Source organism: Leucoraja erinacea, chromosome 3, assembly GCF_028641065.1.
Source record: "Leucoraja erinacea ecotype New England chromosome 3, Leri_hhj_1, whole genome shotgun sequence".
Lineage (NCBI taxonomy): Eukaryota > Metazoa > Chordata > Chondrichthyes > Rajiformes > Rajidae > Leucoraja > Leucoraja erinaceus.
Window position 1 is genome coordinate 85,444,676 of NC_073379.1, and position 15,877 is coordinate 85,460,552.

General features: G+C 39.3%; 1 protein-coding gene across 2 annotated transcripts in view; it reads right to left on the bottom strand.

The window, feature by feature from the left end:
* Window positions 1-1,545: 1,545 nt before the first annotated feature.
* LOC129695802 (sorting nexin-24-like) overlaps window positions 1,546-15,877 on the bottom strand; it is a 141,339-nt gene continuing 127,007 nt past the window's right edge. Inside the window, exons 6-7 of one of the 2 annotated variants that reach the window (XM_055633128.1) lie at window positions 7,974-8,038; window positions 1,546-2,190 (exon numbers count right to left, since the gene is read on the bottom strand). In XM_055633128.1, coding sequence (XP_055489103.1) covers window positions 2,120-2,190; window positions 7,974-8,038 — 136 coding nt within the window. In that variant the 3' untranslated portion in view covers window positions 1,546-2,119. Of the gene's footprint in view, window positions 2,191-7,973; window positions 8,039-13,532; window positions 13,598-15,877 lie in introns of both variants that reach the window. The other variant, XM_055633127.1, reaches the window with a different exon arrangement.

Here is a 15,877-nt window from a genome sequence, read left to right on the forward strand (position 1 = left end):
GGCCATCTCGACCCTTCTAGTCCGTGCCGAACTCATACCCTCGAAATTACCTTTCTTTTAAGTTCAGAACCCTTGTTTCTGAATTAACAATGTCACTCTCCATCCTAATGAAGAACTCAGCCATATTATGGCCACTCTTGCCCAAGGGGCCATGCACAACAAAACCGCTAACTAACCCTTCCTCATTACTCAATACCCAGTGTAGAGTAGACTGCTCTCTCGTTGGTTCCTCGACATGTTGGTTTAGAAAACTATCCTGCATACATTCCAAGAAATCCTCTTTCTCACCACCCCTGCCAATTTGATTCACCCAATCTATATGTAGATTGAAGTCACCCATTATAACTGTTTTACCTTTGTTGCACACGTTTCTAATTTCCTGTTTGATACCATCCCCAACTCCACTACTACTGTTAGGTGGCCTGTACACAACACCCACTAGTGTTTTCTGCCCCTTAGTGTTTCGCAGCTCTACCCATATCGATTCCACATCCTCCAAGCTAATGTCCTTCCTTTCCATTGCGTTAATCTCCTCTCTAACCAGCAACACTACCCCACCTCCTTTTTCTTTCTGGCTATCCCTCCTGAATATTGAATATCCCTGGATGTTGAGCTCCCAGCCTTGGTCATCCTGGAGCAATGTCTCCGTGATCCCAACTATATCATAATCATTAATAGCGATTGGCACATTCAACTTGTTCACCTTATTACGAATGCTCCTTGCATTGAGACACAAAGCCTACAGGCTTGTTTTTACAACGCTCTTACCCCTTATACAATTATGTTGAAAAGTTGCCCTTTTTGATTTTTGCCCTGGATTTGTCTGCCTGCCACTTTTACTTTTCACCTTGCTACCTATTGCTTCTACCCTCATTTTACACCCCTCTGTCTCTCTGCTCACACATTTAAGAACCCCACCACCTCTTATTCTCAGTTTATTTTATTTTTCTTCTTTCCCCCCTACATGTTGGGTCTGAGTGCTTCCCTTCTCTGCCTCCTGCCTCACACACTGTCTACTAGCTTTCTCTATTTGAGTCCCTCCAGTTAGTTATGGAGTCAGGAGGAATGTCTAAGGAATGAATAATATCCACATGCAGCAAACTGATGATGATGTGTTTGCACCCAACCCTACTAGACGCACCAATAGTAGAATGTACAGTATCTCATTGGAGCCTAGAATAATTGATTTGAAACTGCATCTGCACTCATGCTACTTGCTAAAGGCCCATGTGTTTACCAATGCTGAAGCAAAAAAAAAAAATTGGCTTGAATTCAAAATAATGCGGAGATTATAATGTTAATATACTGTTGATCTGGAGAGAAAAGCCCTTGGATGGTTTTTAAAACATTGCATCCATAGAATTTTCCATTGGATCAGTCAAATTTAAAGGTGCAGGGCCAAATTGTACTGATCGTGAAACCATGCATTTTAAAGTAAGGAAATAGCTGTAGAAACTTGTTAATTGCTTTAAGTCTCCAGTGCAGAATCCCGGGCCACCAAACTTACTTTAAAGTGATCAAAATGAATCAATACAGCAGAAATCATTTATACTGTTTGGTGGTGTTTGCATTTATTACATATAATTGAATCTACTGAAGATTGAAATATTTTAGCAATTAAATGCTTAATAAGATTACAAAAGTAAAATGGGCTATCATATGATTTAGTGATAAATATTTTTTCATTTCCGCACAATTAAATATGATAAAACTTCTAAAATGTTTATCTACAACTAGAGTTTTTAGATTAGAGTTTTTCAAACAGAAAAATACATCTAAACCATAAACACATATTTTCCATTCAACAAAGCAATACATTTGACTTTAAAATTGCACAAATATATTTCCATGGTATTAATTAGTCTTATACTCACATGATTTATGCTGAAATGCCACACATTTATTGATAAACATTTACATAAGTCTTCTTTATACATACAAGTCAGTTTAACAAATAATGTAGAAATTAAAAGTAAAAGGAGTAATAACCTTAAAATGTATATATACTGTCAAGGAAGAACACTGAGAACTGACAGTTCCTTATAAAAACATGTACACCTCCAATAACTGTTACAGCTGTGATTAAATGTCCGGAGATGTCTTCTGTGTAGATTCCACTCTACCTTACTTGAAGGTATGGGCAGTATGTACCATGTAGAACACCTTCAACAACTACATTTGGGAAGTCATCTGAGAAATTACAAAAAAAGTAATAATTATACTAATCAATTATAATTATAGTAATCAATTAGAATTATAGTAATCAATTACTGTAATATCAGTAAGAGAAAAGCAATGCTTGAGTTGTACAGTCACTGAGACTCATGAAGTTGGGGGTCACATGGTCTTGTCAATAATGTGAGTAAGGGATAAACAGTACTGAGCTTCACTGTCAATGTACAAGTCTGAGCCTGTGGTGCTGAAGCGGTGGTATCCTAAATTCAATCTGCAGGTGACAGGTCTAAATATGGGTGGAACAATGGTGCAGCGGTAGAGTTGCTGCCTGGCAGGGCCAGAGTCCCGGGATCAATCCTGACTACAGGTATAGGAAGGAACTGCTGATGCTGCTTAAAACCGAAGATAGACACAAAAAGCTGGAGTAAGTCAGCAGGTCAGGCAGCATCTCTGGAGAAAAGGAATAGGTAACATTTTCGGTGTTGTCTGTCTGGAGTTTGTACATTCTCTCTGTGACCATGTGGGTTTTCTCTGGGTGCTCCCACACTCCAAAGCCGAACAGGTTTGTAGATTAATTGGCTTCTGTAAATTGTCCTTAGTATGTAGGATAGTGCTAGTGTACAGCAATTCATCCTCAATTGGTAGGGCTAAGTGCATTATTGTGCCTGAAATCAGTGGAACTAAATTTGAAAGCAGAGTAGATTGTACAGTTGCTACCAAAACACACTAACATAGAAAACATAGAAACTTAGAAAATAGGTACAGGAGTAGACCATTCGGCCCTTCGAGTCTGCACCGCCATTCAATATGATCATGGCTGATCATCCAACCCACTACTTTTGAATTAAATGATACAGCATGGAAACAGGTCCTTCAGCTGACCCAAGTCCACGACAACCATCAATCACCCGTTCACACTAGTTCTTTGTTATCCTGCTTTCGCATCTATTCCCTACACACCAGGAGCAATTTACAGATGCCAATTAACTAACAAACCTGCACTTCTTTGGCATGTAGGAGGAAACTGGAGCACTCAAATATCATATATTTGTGTGATATTTATTTTTCCTTGTCTCCCTCTTATCCTTTGACTAATTACTTTAAATCTAGACCCCTGCCTCAGTTAAGAGAAATATTACAGAACCTATTGATTCTACGTAGTTCCCTCATGATTTTACAGACCTCAATTAAGTCTCCCTTCCACCTACTCTATTTCAAAGAAAACAACCCCCAACTAATCCAATTTTTGCACATGGCTAATATTTTTCTGGCCTACTAACATGCTCCTGAATTTCTTCCAAAGAGTGTTTGAGAGGCTTTTAGACAGGCACGTGGTTATGGAGGGTATGGAGGCATAAGGAAGACACGCAGGCAGAGGAGATGAACGTATCATGTTTGCCAAAGACATTGTGGGCTGAACAGATGTTCTGCTGCTGTACTAATCTGTGCTCTAACCCCACAAGAAGCAGCAGCCAGCTGAGCAGTATATAAACTAGATAAGGGAGAGAGATTGGGAATAATACAATTAATTATTATCAATGAAGTATTATCAATAATACAATTAATTATTAGCAACAAGAAAGGATGTAAAAAAAAGTCATAATATTGCAAACCATTCCCTTACTTTACCAGGGATTAATGACTGGAATAAGATTTTTACTAAATGAGACCATATGTGTTGGTTAGATATGGAGCTGACTATTTACAAGCCTATTAAGCTTCACAGAGAAATGCCATCATTGCTAAGAGCTGATATGATAACTATTTACAATAGTGACAATAAAAGAAGGAAGTTAAATAGAATTTAGTAATTAGATAGGCGATAATGTAATAATGGGTCATTATAATCACTCTGTTGGGTCGATAATTAGTTAATGATTGAGGCGGGCAAGAGTGAAACACGTGACAACGATCAATATTACTGGTAAACTGCCAGCACAGGCTCAATTATGGTGACTTTTTACTTTAAACTGCTGCAATGAAACAAATGTGAAGACCGTGGGAGGTCCAAGCCAATATCCGGCTCAGCCTGATGTACATGCAACCTAGGAGTTACAACATCTGATTGGAGGCCTATTACCAGTGGGGTGCCGTGGGGATCTATGCTGGGTCTACAGCTGTTTGTTATCTACTTCAATGATTTGAGTTGGTAAATTTGCAGATGACAATTAAATAATGGGCAGTGTAGTGGACAGTGAGGAAGGCCATTTAAGTTTATGAAATGATCTGGATCAATTAGGGATGTGTGCCACGGAATGATACATGGAATATAACTGTGAAGTGATGCATTTTGGTAAGTCAATCCAGCGCATGACTAACTCAATAAAAGGTTCCTGGAGAAAGCTGTAGAGCAGAGAACCAAGTGTTACAGGTATATAGGCGCAGCAGTAGAGCTGCAGCCTCACAGCACCAGAGACACCGGTTCGATCCTGACTATGGATGCTGTCCATGCAGAGTTTATACATTCTCCACGTGGGTTCCTTCCAAGTGCTCTGGTTTCATAGATAGAAACATAGAAAATAGGTGCAGGAGTAGGCCATTCGGCCCTTTGAGTCTGCACCACCATTCAATATGATCATGGCTGATCATCCAACTCAGTATCCCGTACCTGTCTTCTCTCTATACCCCCTGATCCCTTTAGCCACAAGGGCCACATCTAACTCCCTCTTAAATATAGCCAATGAACTGGCCTAAACTACCTTCTGTGGCAGAGAGTTCCAGACATTCACCACTCTCTGTGTGAAAAATGTTTTTCTCATCTCGGTCCTAAAGGATTTCCCCTTTATCCTTAAACTGTGACCCCTTGTCCTGGACTTCCCCAACATCGGGAACAATCTTCCTGCATCTAGCCTGTCCAACCCCTTAAGAATTTTGTAAGTTTCTATAAGATCCCCCCTCAACCTTCTAAATTCTAGCGAGTACAAGCCGAGTCTATCCAATCTTTCTTCATTCCTCCCACATTCAAAAAGATGTGCAGGCTTGTGGGTTAATTGGCTTTTGTAAATTACCCGAAGTGTATAGGATGCGAAAGTGGTCTAATGCAGAACTAGTGTATGGGTAATCGATAGTCAGCGTCGACTCGATGGGTCGAAGGGTTTGTTTCCACACTATCGCTAAACTCTAAACACATTGTTCCATAAAAGTAGTGTCACTGGTAATTAGGGTAATTAAGGCATTTGACATGCGTGCTTTCATTGGGCAATGTATTGAATACAGGAGGTTACACAAAAAAGCTGGAGAAACTCAGCGGGTGCAGCAGCATCTATGGAGCGAAGGAAATAGGCAACGTTTCGGGCCGAAACCCTTCTTCAGACTCCGTCTGAAGAAGGGTTTCGGCCCGAAACGTTGCCTATTTCCTTCGCTCCATAGATGTTGCTGCACCCGCTGAGTTTCTCCAGCTTTTTTGTGTAACCTTCGATTCTCCAGCATCTGCAGTTCCCTCTTAAACATATTGAATACAGGAGTTGGGATGTCATGCTAGAGCTGTACCATGTTTGAAGAATTATTCTGGGCACCCTGCTATCGTAAGGACATCATTAAGCTGGATACAATTTAGAAAAGATTTACAAGGATGTTACCAGGACTTGAGAGTATGAGTTACAAGGAGAGGTTGCATAGGCTGGGACTTTGTTCCCTGGAGCATAGGAGGATGAGGTATTGAATGGTCATAGCCTTTTTCCCAGGGTGGTGTAGTCCAGATCTGGAGGCCATATGCTTACAGTCAGTGGGGTAGGATTTAAATGAGGCCCATGGGGCATTATCTTTATGTACAGGGTGGGCAGGTACAATTGTGATGTTTAAAATACATTTAGATAGGTACATGGATAGAAAAGTTTTAGCGGGATTTAACTCAGACAAATGGGACTAGCTCCGTTATAAAACCTAACCAGCATGGATGAGTTGGGCCGAGGAATCTGTTTCCTCACTCTATGATTCCCTAACTCTAATCTCCACTGCATATTTACAGAACAAGAACTATTGGGCTAAATCCTGGAATTGCTTAGTATGAAGGAGGGGTGGGAAACAAGCATTCTCCAGTGATCAGTCAAAGTTTTGTGGAGATGGTACTTGCGAAGGGCTTTAAAGATGTATGATTAGACCACTCACATTTACAAATAGGCAGAGTATGTGCCACGTACCTATATGGCTCCTGCATGTATGTATGTCATATATATGTCAAAACTCAAACCTATGGTCAAAAGCAGCTGCTTCACTGTTTATATATCGACTGCAGTATGAATGTCAAAAAGCAGTTCAGGTTAATCCCATCCTTTGATTTTTCTGTGCCGGTTGGCGAGACTGAAGTACTGATGGCAGTTCCAGCTGAAAATGGCCCCAGTAGGCCAAGACTTTACATGGAAATAGCTGGAGGAATAGAGCAGCAAATAACTCAAACTAAATGTGTTGGAGAGACCATACATATTTAGCCATGTAGTATCTTTAATTTCAGCAGAATTAAAATTTGTTCCGCAATCTTTATCTGTGACTACATTTTTTTTTACATGGCACTTACAGGAAAATAACTATGTGTTAAAATTATTGAGACACCACCAGGATTTCTATTAGTACTTTGTCCTTCAATGTGGAAGATAATCCTAATCAGATGAATTACTTTGAGATCAATTAGATATATTCAGTGATGAAGGATGGATGTTATTTAGCTCTGGGTGTTAAAAGTACAGAGAGATATGATCACAAAGGGTCCCACATTGACAAAATGTCACAAAGTTGAAACTTGCTGACGCGGCTCTATTTTCAGGAGAGGTGATGAGTAAACCAGTAGTCTCCAGACCAATCTATATTGCATTAGCAATTTGCAAAATAGTGAAACAGGAGTACATTCAAGATACGCCTGTTGAAAACACCTACTGAAATTAAGATTTATGTGAAAATAACCCGTATGAAACTGAAATAATTGATTTTCAAAATATGGTATGATGGACAGATTTACAAATGGTTTCAATTGCTACAAGCTATCAGGGAATGCATTTATCTGTTTTTTTTTTAATGACGGAGGATATTTTCCAGGGACAAAAGTGCTGAATGCGCTTTTTACCTTCAGCAGTAATATCCTCCTGGAAGACTTAGAAACAAAACAGGGAGTTGAACTGAATTAAAAGTGTTACCTAAAAAAAATAATGACATGAGCATTTCCATAATTAAGATCTTACCCCCACTGTTACAAAGGTCTGTGGTCTTACATTCAATAATAATAAAAAAATAAGTTAACAGTCAAAGTTGTGGATTGAGAGACTTCCTCCCAGAATCAAAAGATTGCTGCAGAGAATGATTTATTTGATTTATTGAATAGTTATCAGCTATCAAAAAAGGGGAAAATTAATATTGCTCCTGAGAAAAATGGGGAATTTGTTTTATTCAACAGCTAAAATATAAATTTCTTAAAAGGAATGAAATTGTGGTAATATTCTAATCTCTAGTAGAATGGTGATAAATCTTAATGAATAGATAGTGGTTAATGAAATGTGTTTCTTCATCCAGACAGTGGGAAATTTGGTTGCAATTATAGTTTTACAGAAAATACTAAATCATATTTGCATTATTTCACTTCTCAAAAGATGATAAACCCCGTAACTTCTTCAGAGTTTCCAAGCAGTTTAAGAATATTCCAGGCCAAAGTATCCTTGCTCAACGGCATGGTGGGGAAGATCAAAGCAATGCTTCTAACCAAGGCTTAATCTAGTGGGTTGATGCTAGACTTCAGTTTCATTTTCACAAAATGTTACAGGTTTAACGGCTAAAACAGTAAAAAGCTGTTAACAGATGACAGGCTTGATTACCTGTGGCTGTGGGCAAGATGTATGGATCCCTCAGGAAAAGCAGCACTGGCTGGTGGGATAGTTTGCTAGAAAGGTCAAGGACAAGAATATCAGTATTCTGGAAATGCAAACATTAAGCAGTGTTCAACATATACTAAATTGTTTTCAAACTACAAAATAATGAATTGGATACAAATAAAAAGAGAAACAGTTCATTATATTTCACTATAGTCTTTATGAGTACGATTTTGTGAACACAGTCATCTTATAGTATGATGTGCAAATAATATAATTTTGTCAGATCACACTGTGGACATTGTCAATGTTTTTATAGAAATTAAAAACATTAAATCAAGTGACTTTTTAAAAGCTCATTGAACAATCCACATTTTTCTTAAATGGATAATATCTTGAAAATATTATAACTGAGAAATCAATTAGATGATGCTGGAAATTCATCTCTCGTTGCCAGTGCTAAAGGCATGTCAGAATTTTGTCCACAAATGCTAATCATCTTTGGATAATTAACACCACGGAACGGTGGAGGTCAGGCCCAATAGTGGCTACGTTTCTTGCACCCATTTAATATTTGTAGCTGGAGATACATTCCCATTCATTGCCATCCCTACCTCCCTTTCCCTTGTGACCCTCTACGTGTTTATCCAAGGATCTTGGTTATCAATTTATCCAGGAGCCCAATGCGGCAACTGGATGTTACTAACATAATTTTAACCATTCTTAAGTTTATAATGAAAAAGATAAATTTGATCTATGTATTTTCCAAATATCTTAAAGATACACATATGCCATAAATTACAGGCTTGCTGAATAATATGTTTGAAAAGGTACTTCCACTATATATGAAATAGTATCAAAGATGAATTCAGGATATTACCTCAAAGGAAATATAACTAAATGGATCAAAGGGCACACAATTAAAAATTATTGAGACACCACCAGGATTTCTATTAGTACTTTGTCCTTCAATGTGGAAGATAATCCTAACTAGTAAACTTAAACAGTGGGAAATAGTCTCCAATAATGGAGATAAATATTGATACAATTTTATTAGGAACACTCAAAACGTGAGAAGGGACATGGACAGTAGATATATAAATTTGATTTGCATTTTTTTGAGCAACAATCTAACAGAGATTTTTTTAATTGATAAAGGCATTCCCTGGGAAACCACTGCTGGTGAACCCCAGAACATGGAAGAAAGAAATTAAAACCAGAGTAAGAGATGGAAGTAATTCTTCCATGCAAAAGGGCAGTGAGAATGGAATTCCCTCCAAAGGCAGTGTATACAGGGCTAATGAAACATTTTGAGTCTAGGACCCAGAAGGGTTTCAAGAGAAGTGAGGAAATGTGAGCTGGATGAGCTATGAATAACAGAATGATATGCATGGGTTTAATGGCCCATTATATATGTTTTATCTTGCCAAGAATACATTTCAAAAGTCTTGACTATAAAGCAAATAATAGGCTGTACTGCATCTGAAATGGCCTCCTATACATACATTCACCACCCAATCCTCTCACTGTTGTGTTATTCCTTCAGCCATAATTATTCCATGCACCACTCAGTGGAGTGGCCCATGAGCAGCAACTGGGCCTCAAACAGCAGAACCCAAGGCTCCATCCGTGAGGTTGACTGACACCATCAAAAGCCCATTTTCAAGTATCTCTGATAATTTGAGGCATTTAAAACAGTCTGGATGGTCATAAAAATGAAACAAAGACCCACACAAAATACAAAAAACTGCAAGTAAAAAATCCTTGAGGTAGAAGGAATTATTTGGGAACATTAAAATTATTAGAGATAAAGATAAACTAACCACTTAGCTTCATCCTGAAGGTCAGTGACTCATTCATTTCGAGGGTACTGGGTATATGGAATGAGGTGCCAGAGGAGATAGATGAGGCAGGTATCATAACACCATTTAAAAGATGCTTGGAAAGATGGGATGGGAAAGGTTCAGATGGATGTGGGCCAAACATAGGTGGTTTTAAACTGGATAAGGGGGGTGGGGTGTCGAATGGGATAGTGGAGGATGGAGTTAAAGGGAAAGGGTTTCTTAAATGTGTGAGCGTAGAGACAGAGGGGTGTAAAATGAGGATAGAAGCAATAGGTAGCAAGGTGAAAAGTAAAAGTGGCAGGCAGGCAAATCCAGGGCAAAAATCAAAAAGGGCCACTTTTCAGCATAATAGTATAAGGGGTAAGAGTGTTGTAAAAACAAGCCTGAAGGCTTTGTGTCTCAATGCAAGGAGCATTTGTAACAAGGTGGATGTTGAATGTGCAGATAGCTATTAATGACTATGATATAGTTGGGATCACGGAGACATGGTTCCAGGGTGACCAAGGCTGGGAGCTGAACATCCAGGGATATTCAATATTCAGGAGGGATAGCCAGAAAGGAAAAGGAGGTGGGGTAGCGTTGCTGGTTAGAGAGAAGATTAACGCAATGGAAAGGAAGGACATTAGCTTGGAGGATGTGGAATCGATATGGGTAGAGCTGCGAAACACTAAGGGGCAGAAAACACTAGTGGGTGTTGTGTACAGGCCACCTAACAGTAGTAGTGGAGTTGGGGATGGCATCAAACAGGAAATTAGAAATGCGTGCAACAAAGGTAAAACTGTTATAATGGGTGACTTCAATCAACATATAGATTGGGTGAATCAAATTGGCAAAGGTGCTGAGGAAGAGGATTTCTTGGAATGTATGCGGGATAGTTTTCTAAACCAACATGTCGAGGAACCAACGAGAGAGGTCTATTCTAGACTGGGTATTGAGTAATGAGGAAGGGTTAGTTAGCAGTCTTGTTGTGCATGGCCCCTTGGGCAAAAGTGACCATAATATGGTTGAGTTCTTCATTAGGATGGAGAGTGACATCGTTAATTCAGAAACAAGGGTCCTGAACTTAAAGAAAGGTAACTTTGAGGGTATGAGACGTGAATTGGCCAAGATAGACTGGCGATTGATTCTTAATGGGTTGACGGTGGATATGCAATGGAAGGCATTTAAAGACTGCATGGATGAACTACAACAATTGTTCATCCCAGTTTGGCAAAAAAATAAATCAGGGAAGGTAGTGCATCCGTGGATAACAAGGGAAATCAGGGATAGTATCAAAACAAAAGATGAAGTGTACAAATTAGCCAGAAAAAGCAGCCTACCAGAGGACTGGGAGAAATTCAGAGACCAGCAGAGGAGGACAAAGGGCTTAATTAGGAAAGGGAGAATAGATTATGAAAGAAAACTGGCAGGGAACATAAAAACTGACTGCAAAAGCTTTTATAGATATGTGAAGAGAAAAAGGTTAGTTAAAACAAATGTAGGTCCCTTGCAGTTAGAAACAGGTGAATTGATCATGGGGAACAAGGACATGGCAGACCAATTGAATAACTACTTTGGTTCTGTCTTCACTAAGGAAGACATAAATAATCTGCCGGAAATAGCAGGGGACCGGGGTTCAAATGAGATGGAGGAACTGAGTGAAATCCAGGTTAGCCGGGAAGTGGTGTTAGGTAAATTGAATGGATTAAAGGCCGATAAATCCCCAGGGCCAGATAGGCTGCATTCCAGAGTACTTCAGGCAGTATCCCCAGAAATAGTGGATGCATTAGTGATAATTTTTCAAAACTCTTTAGATTCGGGAGTAGTTCCTGAGGATTGGAGGGTAGCTAATGTAACACCACTTTTTAAAAAGGGAGGGAGAGAGAAAACGGGGAATTACAGACCAGTTAGTCTAACATCGGTAGTGGGGAAACTGCTAGAATCAGTTATTAAAGATGGGATAGCAGCACATTTGGAAAGTGGTGAAATCATTGGACAAATTCAGCATGGATTTATGAAGGGTAAATCATATAAGGGAGAACCAGTGGATGTGTTATATCTGGACTTTCAGAAGGCTTTCGACAAGGTCCCACATAAGAGATTAGTATACAAACTTACAGCACATGGTATTGGGGGTTCAGTATCGATGTGGATAGAGAACTGGCTGGCAGACAGGAAGCAAAGAGTAGGAGTAAACGGGTCCTTTTCACAATGGCAGGCAGTGACTAGTGGGGTACCGCAAGGCTCAGTTCTGGGACCCCAGCTATTTACGATATATATTAATGATTTGGACGAGGGAATTGAATGCAACATCTCCAAGTTTGCGGATGACACAAAGCTGGGGGGCAGTGTTAGCTGTGAGGAGGATGCTAGGAGGCTGCAAGGTGACTTGGATAGGCTGGGTGAGTGGGCAAATGCATGGCAGATGCAGTATAATGTGGATATATGTGAGGTTATCCACTTTGGTGGCAAAAACAGGAAAGTAGACTATTATCTGAATGGTGGCCGATTAGGAAAAGGGGAGATGCAACGAGACCTGGGTGTCATGGTACACCAGTCATTAAAAGTAGGCATGCAGGTGCAGCAGGCAGTGAAGAAGGCGAATGGTATGTTAGCATTCATAGCAAAAGGATTTGAGTATAGGAGCAGGGAGGTTCTACTGCAGTTGTACAGTGTCTTGGTGAGACCACACCTGGAGTATTGCGTACAGTTTTGGTCTCCTAATCTGAGGAAAGACATTCTTGCCATAGAGGGAGTACAGAGAAGGTTCACCAGACTAATTCCTGGGATGTCAGGACTTTCATATGAAGAAAGACTGGATAGACTCAGTTTGTACTCGCTAGAATTTAGAAGATTGAGGGGGGATCTTATAGAAACTTACAAAATTCTTAAGGGGTTGGACAGGCTAGATGCAGGAAGATTGTTCCCGATGTTGGGGAAGTCCAGAACAAGGGGTTACAGTTTAAGGATAAGGGGGAAATCTTTTAGGACCGAGATGAGGAAAACGTTTTTCACACAAAGAGTGGTGAATCTCTGGAATTCTCTCCCGCAGAAGGTAGTTGAGGCCAGTTCATTGGCTATATTTAAGACGGAGTTAGATGTGGCCCTTATGGCTAAAGGGATCAGGGGGTATGGAGAGAAGGCAGGTACAGGGTACTGAGTTGGATGATCAGCCATGATCATATTGAATGGTTCGAAGGGCCGAATGGCCTACTCCTGCACCTATTTTCTATGTAACAGAAAAATGGGACTAGCTTAGATGGGGCATCTTGGTCGGCATGGACAAGTTTGACCAAAGGGCGTTTCCATTCTGTATGACTTCAACAGCTAAAATATAAATTTCTTAAAAGGAATGAAATTGTGGTAATATTCTTACCTCTAGTAGAATGGTGATAAATCTTAATTAATAGATAGTGGTTAATGAAATGTGTTTCTTCATCCAGACTGTGGGAAATTTGGTTGCAGTTATAGTTTTACAGAAAATACTAAATCATATTTGCATTATTTCACTTCTCAAAAGATGATAAACCCCGTAACTTCTTCAGAGTTTCCAAGCAGTTTAAGAATATTCCAGGCCAAAGTATCCTTGCTCAACGGCATGGTGGGGAAGATCAAAGTAATGCTTCTAACCAAGGCTTAATCTAGTGGGTTGATGCTAGACTTCAGTTTCATTTTCACAAAATGTTACAGGTTTAACGGCTAAAACAGTAAAAAGCTGTTAACAGATGACAGGCTTGATTACCTGTGGCTGTGGGCAAGATGTATGGATCCCTCAGGAAAAGCAGCACTGGCTGGTGGGATAGTTTGCTAGAAAGGTCAAGGACAAGAATATCAGTATTCTGGAAATGCAAACATTAAGCAGTGTTCAACATATACTAAATTGTTTTCAAACTACAAAATAATGAATTGGATACAAATAAAAAGAGAAACAGTTCATTATATTTCAGTATAGTCTCCATGAGTACGATTTTGTGAACACATTCATCTTATAGTATGATGTGCAAATAACATAATTTTGTCAGATCACACTGTGGACATTGTCAATGTTTTTATAGAAATTAAAAACATTAAATCAAGTGACTTTTTAAAAACTCATTGAACAATCCACATTTTTCTTAAATGGATAATATCTTGAAAATATTATAACTGAGAAATCAATTAGATGATGCTGGAAATTCATCTCTCGTTGCCAGTGCTAAAGGCATGTCAGAATTTTGTCCACAAATGCTAATCATCTTTGGATAATTAACACCACGGAACGGTGGCGGTCAGGACCAATAGTGGCTACGTTTCTTGCACCCATTTAATATTTGTAGCTGGAGATAAATTCCCATTCATTGCCATCCCTACCTCCCTTTCCCTTGTGATCCTCTAGGTGTTTATCCAAGGATCTTGGTTATCAATTTATCCAGGAGCCCAATGCGGCAACTGGATGTTACTAACATAATTTTAACCATTCTTAAGTTTATAATGAAAAAGATAAATTTGATCTATGTATTTTCCAAATATCTTAAAGATACACATATGCCATAAATTACAGGCTTGCTGAATAATATGTTTGAAAAGGTACTTCCAATCTATATGAAATTGTATCAAGAGTCAAGAGTCAAGAGTATCAAAGATGAATTCAGGATATTACCTCAAAGGAAATATAACGAAATGGATCAAAGGGCACACAATTAAAAATTATTGAGACACCACCAGGATTTCTATTAGTACTTTGTCCTTCAATGTGGAAGATAATCCTAACTAGTAAACTTAAACAGTGGGAAATAGTCTCCAATAATGGAGATAAATATTGATACAATTTTATTAGGAACACTCAAAACGTGAGAAGGGACATGGACAGTAGATATATAAATTTGATTTGCATTTTTTTGAGCAACAATCTAACAGAGATTTTTTTAATTGATAAAGGCATTCCCTGGGAAACCACTGCTGGTGAACCCCAGAACATGGAAGAAAAAAATTAAAACCAGAGTAAGAGATGGAAGTAATTCTTCCATGCAAAAGGGCAGTGAGAATGGAATTCCCTCCAAAGGCAGTGTATACAGGGCCAATGAAACATTTCAAGTCTAGGACCCAGAAGGGTTTCAAGAGAAGTGAGGAAATGTGAGCTGGATGAGCTATGCATAACAGAATGATATGCCTGGGTTAAATGGCCCATATGATATGTTTTATCTTGCTAAGAATACATTTCAAAAGTCTTGACTATAAAGCAAATAATAGGCTGTACTGCATCTGAAATGGCCTCCTATACATACATTCACCACCCAATCCTCTCACTGTTGTGTTATTCCTACAGCCATAATTATTCCATGCACCACTCAGTGGAGTGGTCCATGAGCAGCAACTGGGCCTCAAACAGCAGAACCCAAGGCTCCATCCGTGAGGTTGACTGACACCATCTAAAGCCCATTTTCAAGTTTCTCTGATAATTTGAGGCATTTAAAACAGTCTGGATGGTCATAAAAATGAAACAAAGACCCACACAAAATACAAAAAACTGCAAGTAAAAAATCCTTGAGGTAGAAGGAATTATTTGGGAACATTAAAATTATTAGAGATAAAGATAAACTAACCACTTAGCTTCATCCTGAAGGTCAGTGACTCATTCATTTCGAGGGTACTGGGTATATGGAATGAGCTGCCAGAGGAGATAGATGAGGCAGGTACCATAACACCATTTAAAAGATGCTTGGAAAGGTGGGATGGGAAAGGTTCAGATGGACGTGGGCCAAACATGGGTGGTTTTAAACTGGATAAGGGGGGTGGGGTATCGAATGGGATAGTGGAGGATGGAGTTAAAGGGAAAGGGTTTCTTAAATGTGTGAGCGTAGAGACAGAGGGGTGTAAAATGAGGATAGAAGCAATAGGTAGCAAGGTGAAAAGTAAAAGTGGCAGGCAGGCAAATCCAGGGCAAAAATCAAAAAGGGCCACTTTTCAGCATAATAGTATAAGGGGTTAGAGTGTTGTAAAAACAAGCCTGAAGGCTTTGTGTCTCAATGCAAGGAGCATTCGTAACAAGGTGGATGTTGAATGTGCAGATAGCTATTAATGACTATGATATAGTTGGGATCACGGAGA